Source organism: Anopheles gambiae, chromosome 3 (assembly GCF_943734735.2).
Source record: "Anopheles gambiae chromosome 3, idAnoGambNW_F1_1, whole genome shotgun sequence".
NCBI lineage: Eukaryota > Metazoa > Arthropoda > Insecta > Diptera > Culicidae > Anopheles > Anopheles gambiae.
Genome location: NC_064602.1, coordinates 55,573,317 through 55,595,893, shown reverse-complemented (window position 1 = coordinate 55,595,893; position 22,577 = coordinate 55,573,317). Strand labels below are relative to the sequence as shown.

The 22,577-nt window shown below is 37.6% G+C and overlaps 1 protein-coding gene across 21 annotated transcripts in view; it reads right to left on the bottom strand.

Annotated features, from left to right (window-relative positions):
* Window positions 1-22,577, bottom strand: part of LOC1268478 (transmembrane protein 164) — a 106,354-nt gene that overhangs the window by 11,919 nt on the left and 71,858 nt on the right. For 14 of the 21 annotated variants that reach the window (XM_061658701.1, XM_061658700.1, XM_061658702.1 and 11 more), the window contains one exon: window positions 14,752-22,076. In XM_061658701.1, the coding sequence (XP_061514685.1) occupies window positions 21,714-22,076 (363 nt within the window). In that variant the 3' untranslated portion in view covers window positions 14,752-21,713. Of the gene's footprint in view, window positions 1-5,941; window positions 13,180-14,751; window positions 22,077-22,577 lie in introns of those variants that run through there. The other 7 variants (XM_061658709.1, XM_061658705.1, XM_061658711.1 and 4 more) reach the window with 6 other exon arrangements.

The window sequence follows — 22,577 nt, the reverse complement described above, 5'->3', positions numbered from 1 at the left end:
GACGACGAAGGTATCAATAATGCGAAAAATCTGTGGCTCGCGTCTAGAAAAAGGTGGCGATATGGATGCACACATTACGAAACTAACGGAGTTATTTGAAAAATTGAATAATTTGTCTCCTGAAAAAATACTTGATGACCAATGGGTGATTGCTATTTTATTTAGTAGTCTTCCCGAGGAGTATGATGTACTTGTAACAGCATTAGAAGCTCGTCCGGATGAAGACTTGACGTTGAATTTAGTGAAGGGAAAGCTTATTGACGAGTGGCAAAAACAAAAAAAATCGAGCTGATTTTGAATTAACGGAAACAGCACTTCAAATAGGCAGGATCAAAGAAAATGATGTTACAACGTGTTTCTTCTGTAAACGGCCAGGACATCATAAAGCACAGTGCGAGAAATTTAAAAGATGGAAAGACAGAAATCAGCAGGTTAGTGACAGAGAAAAAGCTAATGTTGTTTCAATTATATCAGAGGAAAATAGCGGAGAAAATTGGGCATTTACAACCAGAAAAATATCTCTATCAGAGAAACTGTGGCTACTAGATTCGGGTGCTACTTGTCACATCTCGAATGAAAGAAGTTTTTTTGAGATTTTGGATGAAACTTTCGATGAAGAAGTAAGCGTAGCGAATGGAATGAAATCAAAATCAAAAGGACGTGGATCAGGTAGGCTGATCGTGCTGGATGGAAGCGGAAATGAACGAATTGTGACGTTGAAGGATGTGCTATTCGTGCCGAGTATGAAATCAAATCTAATATCAGTGAAACGTCTAGTACAAGAAGGATACACCATTACATTTAACCAGGCTGGTGCACAAATCCAACGTGGTGGAATAATTGGTGCAGTAGCTAAGATTTTTGGTAATTTGTTCGTATTATGCCTAGGAAGAGAAGAAAATTCAGTAGCTATGGTTAATTCAACTGATTGTATACACGTTTGGCATCGTCGTTTGGGACATATTGGATGTCACAGTATTTCAAAAATGACGGAACTATCAAGAGGAATTATATTCAAGAATTGTACTTGTTCGGATATTTGTGAAATTTGCCTGAAAGGAAAAATGCAGCGTATTCCGTTCCCGAAGCAATCTGAACGTAAAACCAATGCAGTGATGGATCTAGTTCATACAGATATATGTGGACCTATGCGCAATGCCACTTTGGGAGGAAAAAGGTATTTATTAACATTTATAGATGACTATAGCAGATATACAGTCATCTATATGTTACATAAAAAATCCGAGGCAATAAAAAAATTTGAACAATATGTTGAACTGGTCAAGACTCAATTTGACAAGAAACCCAAAATATTACGATCTGATCGCGGTGGTGAATTTACTGGAAAGATTTTCAAGGATTTTCTTGCAAATCAGGGAATAATTCAGCAACTAACAGCCCCTTATTCCCCGCAGCAAAATGGAGAAGCGGAAAGAAAGAATCGCACGTTAGTTGAAATGGCAAAATGTATGCTTATTGATGCAGGTTTGAACGAATGTTATTGGGGTGAAGCAATTAATACAGCAAACTATTTACAGAATCGCCTACCAAGTAAAGCTATAGATGATACCCCGTACTATAGGTGGTTTGGACGAAAACCTGATCTTGGACACGTGCGAGCATTCGGAACAGAGGTATATTGTCATGTACCAAGTATGCATCGTGGTAAATTGCATGATAAGGCGGTAAAGTTAAGACTGATGGGTTATAGTGTCGAATCAAAAGCTTATCGTTTAATAGACATTACAACTGGTAAGATTACTATAAGTCGTGATGTTAAATTTATAGAATCGCACAATTACCAAATACCTCAACCCAATTTAGAAAAATCAAAAAAATGTAATGAAGTAGTTGTGTCACTACTCGATAATTCTGAAGAAACTAAATTTCAACCTAACGAAGATGATGAAGCTCAACGGGATGTAATACTAACTGATAGCGAGACAGATTATGATACTATATCCGAATCGGAAGAAAATTATTCAGATGAAACGTCGAATGAAGAACAATTGCGTCGATCTACAAGAGTTACACGTGGACTACCTCCAGCACGATACGCATGTACAGTGAAACCAGAAGAAAAAGAACCACGAAATTTAAAAGAAGCTCTTGAAAGTGATGACAAAGAAGAATGGAGAAAAGCAATGCTAGAAGAACTAAATGCATTGAAAACTAACGACACTTGGGATTTAGTTGAATCACCAAACAGAAGACGTCCAATTGGTTGCAAGTGGGTGTATAAGATAAAACGAGATGAGAAAGGAAACATTTGTCGATACAAAGCACGATTGGTGGCAAAAGGTTTTAGTCAGCGTTATGGAGTAGATTATGATGAAGTTTTTGCACCAGTCGTTCGGCAAACTACTTTTAGGACATTCTTGTGCATTGCCGGAAAAAGACGAATGCTTGTAAAGCAATACGACGTAAAAACAGCTTTTCTACATGGCAACCTTAAGGAGGAGATTTATATGGAACAGCCACCTGGCTTTATAATTAAAGGTGAAGAAAATAAGGTATGCCATTTGAAGAAAAATATTTATGGATTAAGGCAAGCAGCAAGAATTTGGAACGATCGTTTGAATACAGTTTTACAGCAGGAAGGATTCAGTGCTTGCGATGCAGATCCATGTTTATATCAAAAGTTGACGGATGACATACACTGTTATGTGTTAGTTTATGTTGATGATCTACTAATCGCTTGTAAAGATGAGACAATTATCAATCAAGTAGCTCAAGCACTTTCAAGATCGTTTGAAATAAGAAGTTTGGGTGACATTCATTATTATCTTGGAATTGAAGTTGAGCGAAATGAATCTGGTGATTTTTATATAAATCAGAAAAAATATATTAACGAAGTAGTTGCATCAAGTGGATTAGAACAAGCAAAACCTTCGAATATTCCTACAAAAGTTGTTGAAAAATCTTGGAGAAGAACATTTTAACATTATCGTGTATGAAGATAATCAAAGCTGTTTGCAGATGTTAGAATCAGAGAAATATAGCAATCGGACGAAACACATTGATACTAGGTACCACTTTGCGAAACATTTGAAGAAACTCGGAATAGTGAAATTTGTGTATTGCCCGACTGAAGAAATGCTTGCTGACATGTTAACGAAACCAATATCGAGAATCCGCATCCAGACTCTGAGACAATTGTGTGGTTTAGAATTTGCATAGTGAATATTGCAAGTAAGAACACAGCGTTGAGGAGGAGTGTTGGATATCATAGTATACAACGTTGTGTTGTTGAATCAAAGTAGACTATAGTATAGAATAAAAGGTTTTAGTTTTCTGTGTAACTTAACAGGATACAGAACAGTTTAAGTTGTGTCCATTGTTTTATTAGAAAATTCCAACATGTGCAACACTACGAACAGCTCATTCATTGTCAGGATGGGAATTATTTCCTGGAGCGTCCTGTAGTTCTACAGGATCCGCTTCACGCCACGGTAAATGTTATAATGCTCAGCGTCGGTGATGTATTGGGTTCATTATACGCGATATCGAATCCAGTGGATTCACTGCCAAGTAGATGCTTATCTCGGCGATGGCATGCAACAGCATGGTGACATCAAAGCGAGCAAATGTGGTAGTCAAAACTGGATCGGTCAGAGAATCAGCCGGCACGTCAAATGGCCTGCATCGTCGTAATCGTGGCAATGCACTCCTGTATACATCCAGCGTTGGTTAGTAACCGACAGCGAGCGGGTATCCTTCGAAACCGGCAACACTCGGAGAAACAGCTACATCACACAGTAGAAGCTGTTGAGACGCAATCTAACTAAGCTGGAAAAACTTCGCTCGAGATTATTACATTATAAACCATTCCTAAAAATAGCAAATAATAATGTTTATCAATCAATCGAGTGAAAGAAAGAAGCATAACTTACCATGAATTAAGTATGAGTGCTAAGTATGACACCAGCATCCAACGCTGGCGCATGGATCCAAAATATGAAGCCGTTACTTCGATTCCATTCTACGTGTGGTTTGACTTGCTGATATGTTAAATGGTATGAAACACGAACTGTTTGAAATTTTATCTCCTAGCTTCGAATAACAAACCAAATTGTTTTCCGCTTGCTATGCCTCTTGAAATGTAAATATTTAACACACATCATCCAAGCCCAAGGTGTATGGAAACCAGGCTGCTCATAGTCTGTTTTTTAATTTCCAAATTTGTACGACACATCTTAATATAAGTGACTTAATAAAATGGCATATTACCCCAGGAATCCACACAGCATAACACGAAGCGCAACATAACAACTGCCCGCTGCGCAAAGCGATCGAAAACTTCTCAAACTCAAACTGCAAACATATTTCACAGCGCATGGCTGTGAAATATTTCGCATTCAAAATTGTTACAAATTTAGAAATGAAATATTTCGAAATTTTCAGCGCTGAAATTTTTGCATTGATCCCGCTGCGCAAAGCGATCGAAAACTGCTCAAACTCAAATTGCAAACGCATGGCTCAATTGACCAAAATTTCGCTGTGTGCATGAGACACACACTCGCACTCCTCCAGCCCTCCACTGCTGAACGCTCCCACCGTTGCGAATTTGCGAGAATTTTTGTTCTGAGCGTGAGACCCTGAAGCGCCAGAGATGACACTATGTGTTAAGACGATCATAATTCGATATGGTCAAAATGCGTCGTTTGTCGTTTCATTTATCTGGTAATGATGTTTTCACTTCATCAAAATTTAATCAACATTAACAACTAGGCTGATAACAATAATTGAAATGTAAATCAGAATAAATTAAATTCATTTGAAGTAAAATGAATTCCATTATACTCTATTTTGACCATATGATCAACACTTGTACATAGTGCCATTTACTTTGTGTTCTTCACTCTCGCGCTGTGTTGTGATCGTTCGAAACTCATCGCCAGAACGAATGCAAATTTCATTTGGGAAGGATCGGTGCCGGAAGACGCAGTGAAAATTATAAAATGTTTATAGAAAAGTGGTTAAGTAAATCGTGAAAGATGTAAACGCAGGCGTAACTGCAGTTTGTTTTGTTACATGATCTACGGGTAAGTCCATGCATAAGAAGAAGAATATTTCAAATGATGTTTGTGTTTTAACAATCGTATTGCTTTTAATGGTTGTTTATTCTTCTATTATTTGCCATCACACCTAGCTATTTCATTACCAAAGCACCTGATAACCGATCAAAGCAGATGGATCGGGCATACAGAGTCGCCGTTTAACTTCAAATATCTTCGTGATCGGTAAGTTTTAAATAGTCCTAGTTATGTTCACCATTCTAATGCTAGATATATCTTTCATTCCTCAGGAAAACGCATCAAACAACAAGTGTTTTTCTTCCAACAGCACGCGCCATCGGTGGAGCAAGCAGCCAACGATTTGATCGCCAGTACGCGCCATCAAGAATTGATATTTTGCCAAACAGTACTGTGAATAAAAAACTGCACACTTACTGTAGGAATTTCCTGGAATTTTTTGATCGGTCTACGCTCGCGGGAATGGTGGGTTCGTTGAGGAGAAGGAAAGAAAGGGTGGGAGCGAGGATTAACCAAAAACGCGGCATTGAGAATGAGGGGAGGTGCGCTCAGCGCTCACGCTGGGACACTCACGATGCTTGAAATAAAATGTTACCAAGCATCGATTTCAAGCATGCATGTCGCGCGACATTTTGCCAAGCGGGTCTTTGTCAAGCGGGCGGGATCGATTTCAAGCATGCATGTCGCGCGACATTTTGCCAAATGGATTGATTTCAATCATGCATGTCGCGCGACATTTTGCCAAGCGGGTAACAACCCAGATAGCAAAGCCGAAGGCCTTTGTATGGGAGCCATCGCGCTGATCAAGGCTCACTTTTTCGCGCGCATAAAGCAAAATGTGCGCGAAGGCGAAAAAAACCCGAAAGCACTTCGTGTGGCCCTCTCTCGTGTTTCTAGTTTTATTCTCTCTCGCATGTCATCACTCTCTCCCAGTTTTTCGGATTGAAATGAGAAATCACTCTCTTGATTTGGTTGCGGCAGTCTAGCTGCTTCACACTCTTTATTCTCTTCTTTTTGCAGTTCCCACAAGAGGATTCACACATGTGTTCTCACATACTTACATACACACACACACGGTGGTTGGAAGCCTGGTGCGGCTGTTTCCAATTCTGTCTTTTCTTTTTCCCTCTTCACACCGCGCCGGAGCCCGTGGTGGTGCGCGTGTTCAGCCTGCTTGGTTCAGGAAATATGTCATCAGATTTGGCGCGCCTCAACCGCGGTGTTGTATGAAGGCTGTTGATGAAAATACACAATTAATAGACACACTTTGTTAAAAAGATTACACTTCATTTAAAGATGTGACAAACTTACCTTTGTGCTTGAGGATCAATTGAAACTTGAACGCCTGTGCACACAATGTCACACTTTTTAAGTAGTTTGAAGAACAGCTAGCGGTAGCAGCACACATCTGAAACTTGTAATGTGCAAAACATTGCATATTAGAATAATAATAGAATTAGAATAAATGTCACATAGCACTAGACACTTAGAAATGGACACTTACCCAAACAATTAGATGATAAAAAATCGTCCTCCGATGAAGCAGAAAGAACACCGCGGATGGCACAGTATGGAAAGTGTTTCACGCAGGAAAATTAGTTCACGCAGCACACAAACACACACTCTCACATCCACGGTTCAGAGCACACTGAAGTCGCTCTTTGGCTTGGATGGAAAAGAGCAAACACCCTGATGAGTGCGATGGAAGAAAATGACGTGTGTTCAACAGGGATGGGTAGAATCCAACACACGAAGTGTGCAGGAGAATTCTCTTCGTATGGCAAGAGAGAATTGACTAACACCCTGATGATCGAGAATGCAACAAACGTTGTAGAATGTAGAAATGGGATAGGAATAGTAAGCGAAGGCAGTTTGTGGACATGGGGGGGTTGAAACTGGGAGAAAAAAGCTTCGGTTGCTACTTGGGAAGCATCGATTTCAAGCATGCATGTCGCGCGACATTTTGCCAAGCGGGTAGCGTGATCCACCGATGGTGCGTGCTGTTGGAAGAAAAACACTTGCTGTTTGATGCGTCTGCCTGAGGAATGAAAGATAAATCGAGCATTAGAATGGTGAACAAAACTAGCACTATTTAAAACTTACCGATCACGAAGATATTTTAAGTTAAACGGCGACTCTGTAAGCTCGATTCACCTGCTTTGATCTGTTATCAGAAGCTTTGGTAATGAAATAGCTACGTGTGATGGAAAATAACAGAAGAATAAACAAACATTAAAAGCAGCTCAGTAAGCAAAGTTTACGCTATTGCGGCTTTTTTGAGCGACTTTCCCATAGATGCAACTCACGGACGGTATATTCCCCCAGGACAATCGCACGGCAATCGGATTGAACGCGCAACATTTTCCATACAATCCGCAGTGTTGCGCTTGCTTCGCGCCAACTTTGCCTGTATTTTCAATGAGCCAAGCGATTTTACCCCCTCCTACACGCATTGTATCCTAAAGCATGCTTGTCGCGGCAACGTTCACCACATACACACACACACACATCTCCATACTCAGGGAACGACATCCTACCTGTTGCTGTTCTGGACTCAGACAAAATTTGTGTTTCTACACTTATTGTTCAAAAAAGTAGTAGCTCCTATGATCTGACTTTACAAACAAATATCAAAATGTTATGTTCTGCTAATGATATGTGGGGAAAACCGAAAAACACCAAGGGGAGGAAGAGGTGTGTGTATGTGTTTTTTTTCTTTGCCGATTCGCACTCTCTCGCGGATCTGGTTGTGTGCGTTAGTTTTTTTTTAGTTTTCAACAAGAAAAAATCTTCGAAAAATACCTGGGGGAGGATGTGTGTATGAAAGAATGTACTTTAGAAAAGAAAGTGAAAAATAAAAAAACGAATATAAAATATGTTAAACGAAGTTTTAAGTGTGTTTGAACTCATTGCTATCCGAAAGAAAGCGAGGGGGGCTCTTAAAATGTAATACACATGTATGCAACATGTATCGTGTCGCCGCGACGGTGTATCTCGCTCAATCCGTTAAGCCTGAAAAGTGCTTCTATCGGATCGTCTAATCGGGCGCCATTTAATCAATCCGTTAGCAAAAAGTCGCATGGAATTTGGTACCGGGGTGGTGGTAGTGCGGTATCCCTCCAATGAGGGCAAGCCTTGCGCGCTACCGGCAGCCATCTGCATTATTGTTCAATTATCATTCTCTCTCATCCATTTCATCAGTCTATCTCGTTTCCCCGTAGAAGACGTTCGAATAAAACCGTTGGACAGCGGTTGCAGTGTCAAATGAATGAAAATGTTTCTTCAACTTTCGATCGGTTTTTACGAATTAAAAGTATTACGATGATCATAGAGTATTTTAACAAGGCAGCTCTGTATATATTGAGCATGAAAGTGTATTTAATCGGCATGGATTGGGCGACCTAAATACAAGAAGAAGAAGGGGATAGGAATGTTTGTACAAATAAAACCCTGTATAAATGAAACCGTGCAATTTTTTTATTTCATCAAACCACGTAATTGGATTCGGCCTTTGCTTTATATCGTCATTGGGGAAGCCGAAGAATCCGGTGCCATTTCAGCATAGTTTGCTTCCACCGGTTTGATTCAAACGGCAGGAGCAGCACACACATCCCCATCCCCGACTAAACGTAGCGTAGGCGGTGGTGGTGGTTTGGTTTGCAATTCGTCTACCTAGAGCTACCACCTGGATTGTTAACATTGATGTTTCGTGATGAGATGTAGCTCCAGGAAGGAGCTTTCCATTGGTTCCTGCGTCCCACCATCACAACCCGGATGGCTGAATGATCCATTTTTTACTCTTCGGAGGGCGTTTTACTTGTGAATGATTAGAGTTTCAAATCGTCATTCAATCCGCCACTGAGGAAGGGGAAAGATATTTGTGTAATAGAGAAATTAGTCTGAACTAGTCAAAAAGCATTTACAGAGGAAGGGGTAGGGGAAACATCCGCATTGCCGACACGCTTGACCTAATGCGTAGTCCCGGAAAGATCCTTACTCCGCTGCAGCATAATTTCATCAATGCGAGGGAACATTCCGTCTTACATCGACGCAGTGCTCCATCACCATCATCTACTGCAACGTCATAACGGATGCAATGGTGCATTCGCGAAATCACGGCATCACCACCGCCCTCGCTGCGCCGGTATAATTGCCGAGCATCTCAGCTGCTAGGGCGCGTCAGCTGTCTGGCTGTGCATTTCACTAGCAATACTACGTGCTGCAAAATAAGCTCACATGGCAGCACGGCCGTCCTCTGTTTAGCCGCATAGTGACACACCACGACAACAGCATCCGGAAGGAGCATCATTAGCGTCCGGTGCTACAGTGAGCTACAGTGTCAGCATCCGTTCCTATGGCACAACTGCAACACTGCTTTCTCTTCGGTGAATCGAAAAAGTCATTGCAATGAAAAAGACGAGCGCGCATCGGCTGGTTCTGTTTCAGCTCAACATTCATTCTCTCTCTCTCTCTGTATCTCTCTCTCTCTCTTTCTCTCTCTTTCTCTCTCTCTCTCTCTCTCTTTCTCTCACCCACACACACACACACACACACACACACACACACACACACACACACACACACACTCAACACACTTACGAAATATGCTCGATCTGCCAGCTTATCATCAAATTCCACCAACTCTTCTACGCTGTCTAACATGTTGAATTGGAAAATCTCGTCATCTGTTGTCCTCGGGCGTCCGCACACGCTGTTTTTGACGTCATCCAAAGTCACCTAGAGCAGTGAGATATCTTTGTCTCGCCGAGTTAACCGCTTTTCCAGCTTGTCCACGGATGACTGTAGCTGATCGACATTCTGGAACAGCAATGTGACGAGGTTGGGTGTCCAATTCATTGGTTCCGTTTTGGAAAATTCGGCCAGAACATGATTTGATAGTGACGCTGGCTCCAAAGTCGGTGCTGCTTCAAGGTCAACCACGGTAAATCCCGAAACAGTAGAAGGTGCAGCTCGACACGTGGCTGAAGCTGATGACGACGGTGATTTTGACGGTCCATCTGAAGATGATGATGGTTGGGACGGTGCAACTGATGATGATGGTTTTGGCGGTCTAGCTGAAAGCTTTAGCGGTCTAGCTGTTGATGATGATGATGGTTGGGACGGTGCAACTGATGATGATGATGGTTTTGGTGGTCTAGCTGAAAGCTTTAACGGCCCTGTTGATGATGATGGTGGTTTTGGCGGTGCAACTGATGATGATACTAGCTTTAGCGGCCCTGTTGATGATGATGCTGGTTTTAGCGGTGCAACTGATGATGATACTAGCTTTAACGGCCCAGCTGAAAGCTTTAGCGGCCCAGCTGATAAATTTAACGGCCCAATTGATAACGATGGTGGTTTTGGCGGCCCTGTTGATGATGATGGCGGTTTTGGCGGTGCAACTGATGATGATGATATCTTTTGCGGCCCAGCTGAAAGCTTTAGCGGCCCAGTTGATAGGTTAAACGGCCCAGTTGATGATGATGGCGGTTTTAGCGGTGCAGTTGATGAAGATAACTTGAGCGGTCTAGCGGATGATGATGGTTTTCTGTGCATTGTCTCATTAATCGTCGACCCCATTCCAGCTGATGGTGATGCATGCTGTTGTGCCCATAACGGTTTTGCTGGCACTGCTGACGTTGATGGCTGTTCTATTGGTGGGAGTAAGACGCGGATCCCTGGCTGTAGTGGTATATCGAACTCAGTTGCTGACCAAGTTGACGAATTTGTTCCACTATCACTGCCGGTTTCCGCTGCTCGCTCCTTGAATCCGGTCCTTGACGACATGGTAGCTTCAAATGAGTCTGAATCTTCTTACACTTGAACTGCACTGCGTACGGATACGAACTAAAGTATGACTTATATTTGTTTGCTAACACACACACACTCACCCACCCTAATTCAAGGACAGGGTTAGAGAGGCAAATGCTATAGAAATTTGCACCCGCTCCGCGCAACGGTGCGGAATGCGTATTTAAGCACGGGTATGTTTTGCGAATTCTCCCTCTTCCATTTTCTTCCGTTTTGCTTACGGATGTTTGCATTGTCCCATTATGTATGTATCCTTTTTTACTGTACTCATTGTTGTAAGTACTAAATGTTACCCTTCAGTACAGTGTCGATACCCCAGAACTGATCGGAAATCTACCTCATCCATGTTTGCCCGTCGTCTTCTATTCATGGTTTAACAGGTGCACAATTTTACCTGATTTTATAAGTCAGGTGAGCTTAAACACTTTTACATTGTATTACCTTTTCCGATAGGGAATAAAAAACAACAACATGTTTTAAAAAAGAGCAAGCTGGGTAAAGGAGAAATACGCATTCCATAATATCCCACATGCACTGTTCCCATTACTTTATGTTGAAATTCAATTTGAAAACCGTAGTCATTTTTTTATTTTGAACCTAACCCTCAACGACACTTATAATGTTAATGCTCTTATTCGGTTATGTACATCACAATCACACCGCTATGTAACGGTAATTTAAAAGACATTGTAAGAGAGCGCCATAAAATAATCGCCTTCAACTTGGGGTTCAAGTTGTGTCGCAAAATTTCGAGAAGAGAGTGAAATAGTAATATTTTTAACATTCGTTGTAAACAAAGTTCAAAATTTATTACTGGCTTTTATGAATTCTTGCGACTGAATGCCGCTCATCGCGCCTGTCCCTATGTATATATGTGTTAAGACAAGCTCACGCCATGTAACGTGCCTGTCGTTGTGCCTGTCCCTATGTATATATGTGTTTAGACCAACCCACGCCATCTAACGTGAACTATCTGTAACGATGCTGGATCGGGTTGGCTCATCCATGCTAATAACGCAGTTTGCAGACAAACAATTTGACAAGTTGGCTGACTAAACCATTTATATTGCGTTCGTAACGTGGATGGCACGCAACACCCGATTGGTCGTGCCAGCATCGTGAGGGGATAGCAATCACCAGTATGTAACCGTAAGTACGTTTCTTTTCTCAATATCTGTACTAATAAAAAAATCTGTTACCAGCTGATCTTCCTTCAATACCAGGGTAGCATGCGTGCAAGGAGGATACGCTTCAACGGGAAAGATAGAGATGAATACTGCAATGGGCGGTAATAAGACAGATAGATAAAAATATACCTTTTGTCATTTTTTTTTTCGTTCTATCACATGGCACGCCATTTTATACGCGCTCCGGAACAGCGCACCAATCATGAGAGTAGCTCACTGCTACGAGAGAGAGTAACTCATTACCAATAAAACCGTTAAAGCGCGCCGCCACAAAATCAAAACAAGGCGCTCAAAAAAGTCGGACAGGCCCTCCTTGCGACTACTTTCTCCATACAACTCTCGCGTAGAGGGCTGCATGACAGACGGCGTCGCAAAATGTAAACATTGCTCGTTGGGAGTACGATTGTTAAAACACAAACATCATTTGGAAGATTCTTTTTCTTCTGCATACACTTACCCGTAGATCATGTAACAAAACATACTGCATTTACGCCTGCGTTGACATCTTTCACGATTTACTTAACCACTTTTCTATTATCATTTCATAATTTTCGCTGCATCTTCCGGCACCGATCCTTCCCAAATGAACTTTGCATTCGTTCTGGGGATGAGTTTCGAACGATCACAACACAGCGCGAGAGTGAAGAACACAAAGTAAATGGCACTATGTACAAGTGTTGATCATATGGTCAAAATAAAGTATAATGGAATTTAATTTACTTCAAATGAATTGATTTTATTCTGATTTACATTTTAATTATTGTTATCAGCCTAGTTGTTAATGTTTAAAATTTTGATGAAGTAAAAACATCATTACCAGATAAATGAAACGATAATCCACGCATTTTGACCATATCGAATTAGGATCGTCTTTACACATAGTGTCATCTCTGGCGCTTCAGGGTCTTACGCTCAGAGCAAAAATTCTCCTATCTTCGCAACGGTGGGAGCGTTCAGCAGTGGAGGGCTGGAGGAGTGCGAGTGTGTGTCTCATGCACAGAGCGAAATTTTGGTCAACACCTCGATGGTGGGAGCGTTTTTCCATGGGATGGGGTAGTGGAGTGCGAGTGTGTCGCATGATTCCTTTAAAACTAGGGCCAGGGGTAGCGAGAGGCATCAAAATGAGTTACTCTTTGCCAAGCGGGCTGCGGAAGAGAATGTTATAAACAGGTTTGAATAGCACTGGCAGTGCAGGATGGCTAGAGCTACACAATAAGTTTGAGAGATCGGAAGTGTAAAAATATGGGCGAAAGATAATCGGCCAAAATGATAGCAAAAAGTTATAAAATAAAAAAATGGCGGAAAGCGGAAAAACTATAAATATTGCCGAATATAACACGAAACGTTCTTTTCGGATCGTATCTTTTGAGTACATAATCTAAAATGTTAGCTGACCTTAAGTTGCCTAAAATTGTTATAGAACCTAATTGTAGGGCCGCACCCTGGCAGCTATCGAAAAAGACAATAGAGTCGAGCAAATGTAAAGAGTTATGTAGAGTAGCACCATCAGGCATCTCGAAAAAACCACACAAACATCAACTCGGACTTATCCTTGTTTTTAGAGTCTGATCCCTTGCTTGTTCGGTAGCTGCCAGAGCGCGCTCTAAGCAATGTGTTTTGCATTTTTCCTATTTATTGTATATTATATTGTATTTCCTGGCTCATATAATGTGGATGTCAGTTAAGGCAATTGTTACTAGCTGGTTTGGGAGCCGTTTTTTTTTTAATTTTTTTATTTTTATATAGAAACACAAGAAATTTTATCTCATTCATCAATTTACCACAGAAGTGTCGTCATTGCAAAAATATTGAATTACTTCAATAGAAAGCGTGCTCCAAACCCCATTGTTTCTTAAATATTACACTAGTAGCTATTATTTCTGAATGATTTATCGTGTCATTTGGGTTTGAAGTACTTTGTTAAATATGTGACTTTTCTTCAGACATGCTCGGACATAATCTAATGCACCTAGTACATTTGGGTTTTATTTTTATTTTTTAATTAATTGTGAATTAGAAACTATAAAGCTTTGATTCCATACAAATATGTTTTAATTTAGTTATCATCAACTGTTATCATCATACAGCAAAAGTAATCAATGTACAGAGTGATTCAGTAGCCATTTACCATTGATATTTTTATATATTGACGCCGGTTTTCAATGAACTTTTTTGACATTTACTTTGCTATGCTGCTCATAATTGTTATGTAATAATTTTAATGTATTCTTGGTTACAAAGGCACGCCGAGTTTATTGATTAATAAATAAACAAAAATATAGTGTATCGGCGTTTAGGACAATTTCTTCTTAATAAAACAATTTAAACGACATAATGGTCTCTTGCTCAAATGCTTGGCATAGCTTGCAAAAAAAGAATTTCTATATTATACAACTAGGGTTATTTGCCAATTGTTGCACACTACCTGATTATTGCAAACTGCGTGTAAATTATAGTTTATTTAAATATTTATAAACATTGAAATATGAAAGCTAACATTTTACATACATGAATTTCCTTTAGAACTCAAGACCACGGGATACTTTGATAAACCTGCGGGAGTCAATCGCAAGACTGCGGAACGATACTTGGAAACGTTGACGATACCGGGATCTGCGCATTTGTATCGTAAGACTGCGGCACACTATCGCATCCCAGAGACATATAACTTGACAGCCTTGGAGTTTTTACAAATCTGCAAGAACTGTATTTTTGAATAGGTTTAAAAATCAATATGTCTGTCTTTATTTATAATTTGTAACCTTCAAATAAAGTATACATATTATTTTTCAAACCATACTGATGCATACAAGACACACATAACATAAACAAAGTGGTTTTATCCATTTCAAACAAAGGAAATTTGTTGGCTGTTTCTTTAAGTGTGCAACAATTTTTCAAATTGCTCTATATTTTGATGTACAACAATTAAATTTTATCCTAGCATAATTACTTATCCAACTGCAATGGATTACAAAATTTAATCAAATAGGAAACTGATTGGACTATGTTTACCCGCTGTTTATAAGGTGAACCCGCAAATTTATTAAAAGAGCGATGAGTGTATTCGCGAGATGTCTTTATGGTAATATTGTCTGGTATCAGGCCGATTGTTGTTTGTGAGCAATTCAGTGACTGCTTAGAATTAATATATTGAATAAGTTTTGCGTTTGATTCAAATATGTTTCAAATAAGTTAAACTGATTCATTAATCACGCCCACATTGCATACGAATAAAATTTGAAAACAATTCGAGAGATAGCCAGGTTTTCGCGTCGATTTTATGAACAACTATTTATTGGATTTAATTTTAAATACCAAAAAATGTAACAATTTTTTTACAGAGCTACTGGTCAGTAAACACAATATTGACACTGAAAAATACCGCGTGACTTCTTTTTACACTGTTTTTATTGAAGTTGCTTGCTTTTGGCTATGAAAATGTAATGCTTGTCACATCGCCCTGTTTTGCGAGTATTATTCTCTTCAGCGCTCTCAAATGCACCTTTCGCTCTAAGACGAACGCTTTGTTAAGGAGGTACTTGTTAAGGGAGGGCACCTTTATGTTGCAAAATTCATGCAGGCGTGTTATACCACCTGTGTTAGCATATTTTTTCTTAGAAATATACAAAAGATCTGCTGATTTACGTTTATTATAAGCTATAGATTTTTTATAGTAGATTAAGAATAATAAAATAATAAAAACAAGAAAAAACTTACTATACCTTCTAGCACATTTGTATCACAAAGTGGCTAATAAATTGAAGGCGAAAGCATTCTTATTCTTTTCTTTTAATAATAAGTTATGATTTTATTATTTCGAAAGAAACTGGTTGATTTTATCTTTTATTATTTTTTGAAGTGCATTAATAATAAAAATGAGTTATTATTTAATTGATTCGAATTCCATGATTGAATTCAATCCTGTGCTAATCTTCAAATCTCCTGAAATATGTACAGACAGAATTCAATAGTTCAACGCTTTTTAGTTGGCATGCATTTTTATGGAAAAAACACCAGTTTAAAAAAACACAAAATTGTAGAAAAAAAATTGTTGTAAGTGCAAAATTTTTGATTTTTTTTTTTTGGATGGAAAAACGAAAGATCCCACCGTGCAATTGACAGCAATTTTCGAGGGCGCGCGAGGGCTCACACGCCATACAAGTTCACAGCACCAGAGCCCTCGCATTAAAGAGCTTGCGAGCCTAGGCAGTTTTTTCGCCCCTAGTTTTAGCAGTTATAACTATAGCACCCCGAGAGCAGGTATAACAGTGCGATTTGTAGCATACTAAACACCTGGATTTTTACCATTTTTTTTTGAAAAAATCCACAAAAATTGAAATAGTGATCTTTTCGCCAAATAAAACCACAAAAAAATAATTTATGAATAAAAAATTAATATTATTTAAAATATCATAAGATACTACTCGCAACCCTCGCAATGTTTGATGGGATCTATTAAGGAGAAAAGGTTGATGCCAAGCCTAGGATGATATTTTCAGCTCGCTTTTGTTAGTTTCATGAAAAAAGTGTTTACAAACAAACGGTTACTGGTTTAGGCAGCGGTCAGAACCTCGCCGCATGCGATTTTGCCGCAAGCTTTATGTATGGGATTTGACGTTAATGACAGCACTTGCGAATCTGTCGCATGCGATTTTATTTCACATGTCAAATCATATCAAATAATGATTATTTTTATAAAGAAACAACAAAATATCATTATAATACCTTGAAAAGCTAGAAAATTGAGAAAACTCTTTTCTTGCCGCATGTGGCACAATCGGCTTCTGACCATTACCTTATGCGGAAAAGTGGTCATTAGGATTAAGATATTAGGAAGCTTACATTGGTTAATTTTTTTTTTTTGCGGTCAATCACTTTTGGAGAATAAGAAGTAATTACAGCATACTCTATATTCAGAACTATTTGATAACTTTTTGATTGTTTGCCATTCCGTGACCACGAACCACTACCGTATGCAACGGCCTTGTTGGAAGAACGAAAAGAATAGCTGGCATAAAACAGCACAGAACATTCTGCAACTGGGTAAAAGAAGTCCTATTTTTTAGATAAAAATCAATTAATACAGTTTTTTTTTCATCATTCTCTTAAATATAACCTACTTTACTTTTAAACTAAATTTAGTATCTGCTTTAAACCTTGTTTGTCTATATGCAGGTGGCTTTAATTTTTAATTATTCCAATCACGTAATTGCTGATTAGCTTGATTAATTGTTTTACCTTATTGTAATTTATTCTAAAGACTGGTTTTATCAATCTATCGAACGGCAATACTCTAATCATGAGCTCTTGAGTTATTTCACCGAGTAGTTCCCAGTTCCTCTTTCTCTCTCGACTCCTATTTACTTTCAATTACACACTGAGAGTAAAATGAAACATCCAACCGGCACACACTGGTGCAATATGCATACCTTCCTTTGCTTATAACCCGGCGACAAATAATAAATGAGAACCTTGAATAAAATCAGCCATAGAACAAAGAATTTTTACAATTAGGAGCAAAACAAATGTCTGGAATAGCAAAAAAAAACAATATTCGGCATCGCAAATAAATGAACACATTTTAACAGTCGTTTAAAGTTCATTATACTTTAACCGAGTTCATTTGTGGTTCATTCCTGTTAAAATAAACGATCGTCAAAACAGATAACGACTGCTCGGTATCGCATATAGGTAAACACGGGGAAAACATCGAACAGTAGCCGGCATCGCGAATAAATGAACACATTTTAACAGTCGTTTAAAGTTCATTTTGGTTTAACCGAGTTCATTTGTTGTTCATTCCTGTTAAAATAAACGACCGTCAAAACAGTTATCGACTGCTCGATATCGCTTATAGGCAAACACGGGTAAAAAATTCGAGCAGTATAATTAAACGACTGTTAATTTGTATCGCATACGCTCTTGACAGTCGTTTGTTTAACGACAGCATAGGACCAGTCGTTAAAATTAACAAATGAACTCAATGCGTTCGCGATGCCAAATTCTAGCAATTTTTAACGACTCTGGTTAATTTTTAACGACTGTTAATTTTAAACCAATTCTTTCGCGATACCAGCTAGTATAATTAAACGACTGTTAATTTGTATCACATACGTTCTTGACAGTCGTTTGTTTAACGACGGCATAGGTTTAACGACTGTCTAACGATCAGTTAAAATTAACAAATGAACTCAACGCGTTAGCGATGCCAAATTCTAGGAATTTTTAATGACTGTGGTTAATTTGTAACAACTGTTAATTTCAAACCATTTCTTTCGCGATAGCGGCTAATGTTAGACTTAACTGTCAAATTTTTCACTTTCTGTCTATTCGTTCTAAACTCCTCGACTTTTTCTCTTTCACGGACCGTGGGAAAAAAAGTGCCAACTAAAAAGCACATATTCAATAGTTGACAGTGAATCGAAGTTCAAGAAACACCACTACTAGGAACCAAAAACAGTTGCAAGATCCCTCGTATCTCGAATCTCCGCGTAAGTCGAATCTCGTGTTTTCCAGCCATAATATCACTAGTTCAATTTAATTTTAAGTTAGTTTTTAAATGTATATGTGTGAATATACATTTAGCAAATTTGTAACATAATCATTATCACATCATATGTTGGTGAAACAATAACGACTATCACAATTACATTTCGTAATTGGCAATAAGCAGATTAATTTCTATGGAAACCACGATTGGTAAGCGACACATAATTTTGATAGATTGTTTTCCTATTATATTAAGTTATCTAAATACGTATTCTTATCCAACCGTCATCGATTTTATTTAAAGGAAGTGTTCATAGAGATAGGAGATAGGAAACCCCCGTAAACCTAGCGTTAATGCAGACTGAAAAGAAAAATCGTATTTAAAATTTCCGCGTATGTCGTAGTTTCACTGCTTCGGGTTATGAATGGTTATATGAATGGTTTTTCTGGTTCAATTATTTGATAGAATTACGATTGAAAATTTAAAGCTCATAACTTCTTTTTATAAAATTCTACCAAAAGGAAGTTTATTTTGCATTTATTTTGCAATGTATGTGTCAAATCAAGTAGTACAAGTAGTACAAGTACAAGTAGCTAAAAAACTATAAAATTTAGAAATCCGCGTATCTCCGAATTCGCGTATAACAACTACTGCTTTTCTCGGGGACTTCCTATGCTTTACATTCCAGATCATTATCAATGCTTGAATTATTCTCTGAGTAGATAGTTTTTTGTAACTTGGTGGCTGACCTAAATCCAATTTTTATGTTTTGTTGTTTTTTAAACGCATGATTGCTTTCCAGAAATTCTTTTTAGGCTAGACATACCTTTCTACCGTTAAAACAAGGTGCATTAAAGAGATCTGGTGATGGAAAAGCGTCTTTAGGGATTGCCATAATTGAGGAATCTCATGTCATTTGAAAATTATTAATTATTAGATTCCGTTAATGCAGCATAGCAAATAGAACATAATTTTTAGTACTTAAGTGCAATTTTGCATGTTTATTGATGTTATCGGGAAAATGAGTCAAATTAACAATATTGTTGAGAATTTGTGTAGTTACGAAATCTAAATTCAAGTAAGTAAAATTACCTATTTCACTTGAATCGTCTATGCGTCTCGTAGATAATGATAATTGAATGTAGAAAAAGTAATATAAACGATTATTTAATTGTCATCCTTGAATATTTCGTTAACACAGTGAATTATACATTAAATTCACGAAATATCACTCATTTTATTTACTCCTCAATCTCTATTTTAGTGTTAAATAAGAACTTGCAAGGCCCAAAATATGTTTAATCATTATTAGTGTACAGTAATTCACAAAACATGTTTGATAAAATCCATCTACAATTTAAAAAAATTAAACACTGTTTTGAATCCCGGGGACCTTATGTCAAAATGCTCTATGTTCCATCATCTGATCTCCTTAATCAGCCTAAAATTTAAGCCAGAAAGCTGAAATTGTAGCCTGGCGGTGAACAATATTTCCATTTGACAGTTACGTTCCGCTATATTGTATTTCCCCATTTGTAAACAAACAAAGATGCATGTTAACACTGTGAGTGCCAGATCATTTTTGTTTATGTTTCCCTGGGGGCTAAGCACTTTTTGTTTACATTATTGATGGCTATCATATATTATACCCATAGCCCCCAGGGAAGTATTACTGAATGTAAACAAACTAAAAAATTGTTAAAATAATGATTTTAAATACTATTTTGGTTGATTTCTTGACGTTTTTTTATTGCTTTACATGGTCTTGATAATTATATTGGCAAAACAACAGTTAAAATTTATGTATAGATTTGTTCTCAACAAGATGCTTCATTGAATGAGGATCATGTAACTAACGTATGTTGTCATTTAAATAATAATTTAAATAATATCTGCTGTATATCAGATGTTTTTAAAACTCACATTATAACTAAAATATATGTGGCTACACTATATTAATCAAAGGAATTGTTATTTTGCATTTATATTCTTTTATTTTGACTATTTATGGTTATAGTTGGGTATATATGGTTAAGAATTATTATATAAAAATAAATATAATAAAAATTACAAACACCGTATAAATTGCAAAATTATGTATCATTTAGTTGATCTTTTTTTGCTAAAATTCATGACAATACCCCCAATCTGTAACAAGATATTAAGATTTGAAGTCAGTCATCCCTGGTTATCATACATGATAGACATGGCACCCCAGGAAACAAAACTGGCTATCATATGTGATAGCCATGGCACTCAGAGTGTTAAAAACGTTTGGTTTTCTTTATTTCTGTTTGAAATAGGTTGAACAGTCTGATTCCGAGTGGCGCGGTTCTCGACACACGCAGATTCCAAGACACGCGGTTTTTTTTAATTTGACCATTTATATCTCAAATCAAAACAATGTTTGTTGTTTTTTGTTTTGTTGAAAAATTGTGAAATACAAAATAAATTGTATTTTTGCTTTCCGCATTTTAAGTATTTGTCTGAATATCTTTATTTTGTTGCACAAATCATTTTAATAAAATGATAAAATGTATACAAGTATCAAATTTAACAAAAAATAATCATTTATTATGTGCATTTTGGTTGAAAAACGTGATATTCGAGATACGCAGATGCCTCGGGTACACAAAAACCTTGTATCTCTGGAACATACTCTAGAACTTATAAATCAAAAAAATATCGAATCAAATAGTTTTTAATAATTATTAATTAATTATCTATATTTCACATGAAAGAATTCAATCATTTATGAGCATGAGTCTGCAGTGAGTCTTTTTTACATATTTTTAAGGCTGAAATAATCAAGACTGAAAATCTGATGCTATATGGTTTTATAGTAAGTGTTGAAATTATTTCAGCCGCCAAGTGTAAAACTCCTTATAAAAACATGACTTGAATCGTAAACCCCTCTATAATTAGAATTTATAAAACGATACGTACCGAATGTGGGATAAACTTCGCACATTGAAAACAAAAAAAATACAAAAATTATATTTTATATCATACTATTCCATGCTTTTTCCTAGCATGGGAAAGATAATAGATTAAAATTGTAATTATTTTTATCTATGAACAGCCTTTATGTATATAGATACTGGACGTGAAATTTTCTCAACTATTGTAGACCATTATCTTAAGCCCGAGTATGCAACAAAGAATTTGAAATAGACTAAAACTGTCCTAGTCAATTTTACTAGTTTTTATAATAATATTATTCTCCTGCAAAATAGTTGATGCTTTCGCTGGTGATGACGATCTTGAAGATGGGCGAGATGATGTAATAAGATGTGGAGGAAGCGATGTAGACGTACTCATAGCAGCAGCAGAAATTACTGTAGAAACGTCGGTTGGTTTTCCGTTTTTGATGAACGGTGGACGATTTATAATTGGCGAAGGCAGCGGACTGAACAGAAAAGTGATTATTTTGCAAAGTAGTGTGCATAGGATTGCCTCATGGAACACAGCATATACACGGTAGTTGGAGCCTTCGAAAGGATCTTTCAGTGCTGGACAAAGCATGTGGTTCAGATTTACTTGTACGGGCTACAAAAAAGGAATATAATTTAAGTTAATCTAAGTTCGTTCTAACTTTATGTTATGTGTTTGATGAATCATAAGCAAAAATTTATTTAAATTAAAACAAATTGAGTGGGTAGTTCAAAGTATTAGGTTTAATGAATCTTTCGTTGAGATTCATTTATATGAATATTCAGTGATGAGATTCAGGAGTCTTCAAAGATTCATGTATCTTCAAATATTCAAGAATCTGTAAAAAATCATGAATCTTTTGACTTGCCCGTTGTGGGTTCAATCTTCGCATGGACCGTCTCCCCGTAGCAAAACAAAGTTAAAAGTTTATAATTTTATACAGATTTATGAATCCATTGAGATTCATGAATCCTTAGTCATTCGTTAATCTTTAGAGATTTTAATTATTAATATCCAAGTTACCACACTGTAAATATCTTATTAGTATTTGTATAGGTTATTAGATACATAGCTAAGTAGTATTGCGTTGATAGTGTTAGGTTTAATTATAAGTAT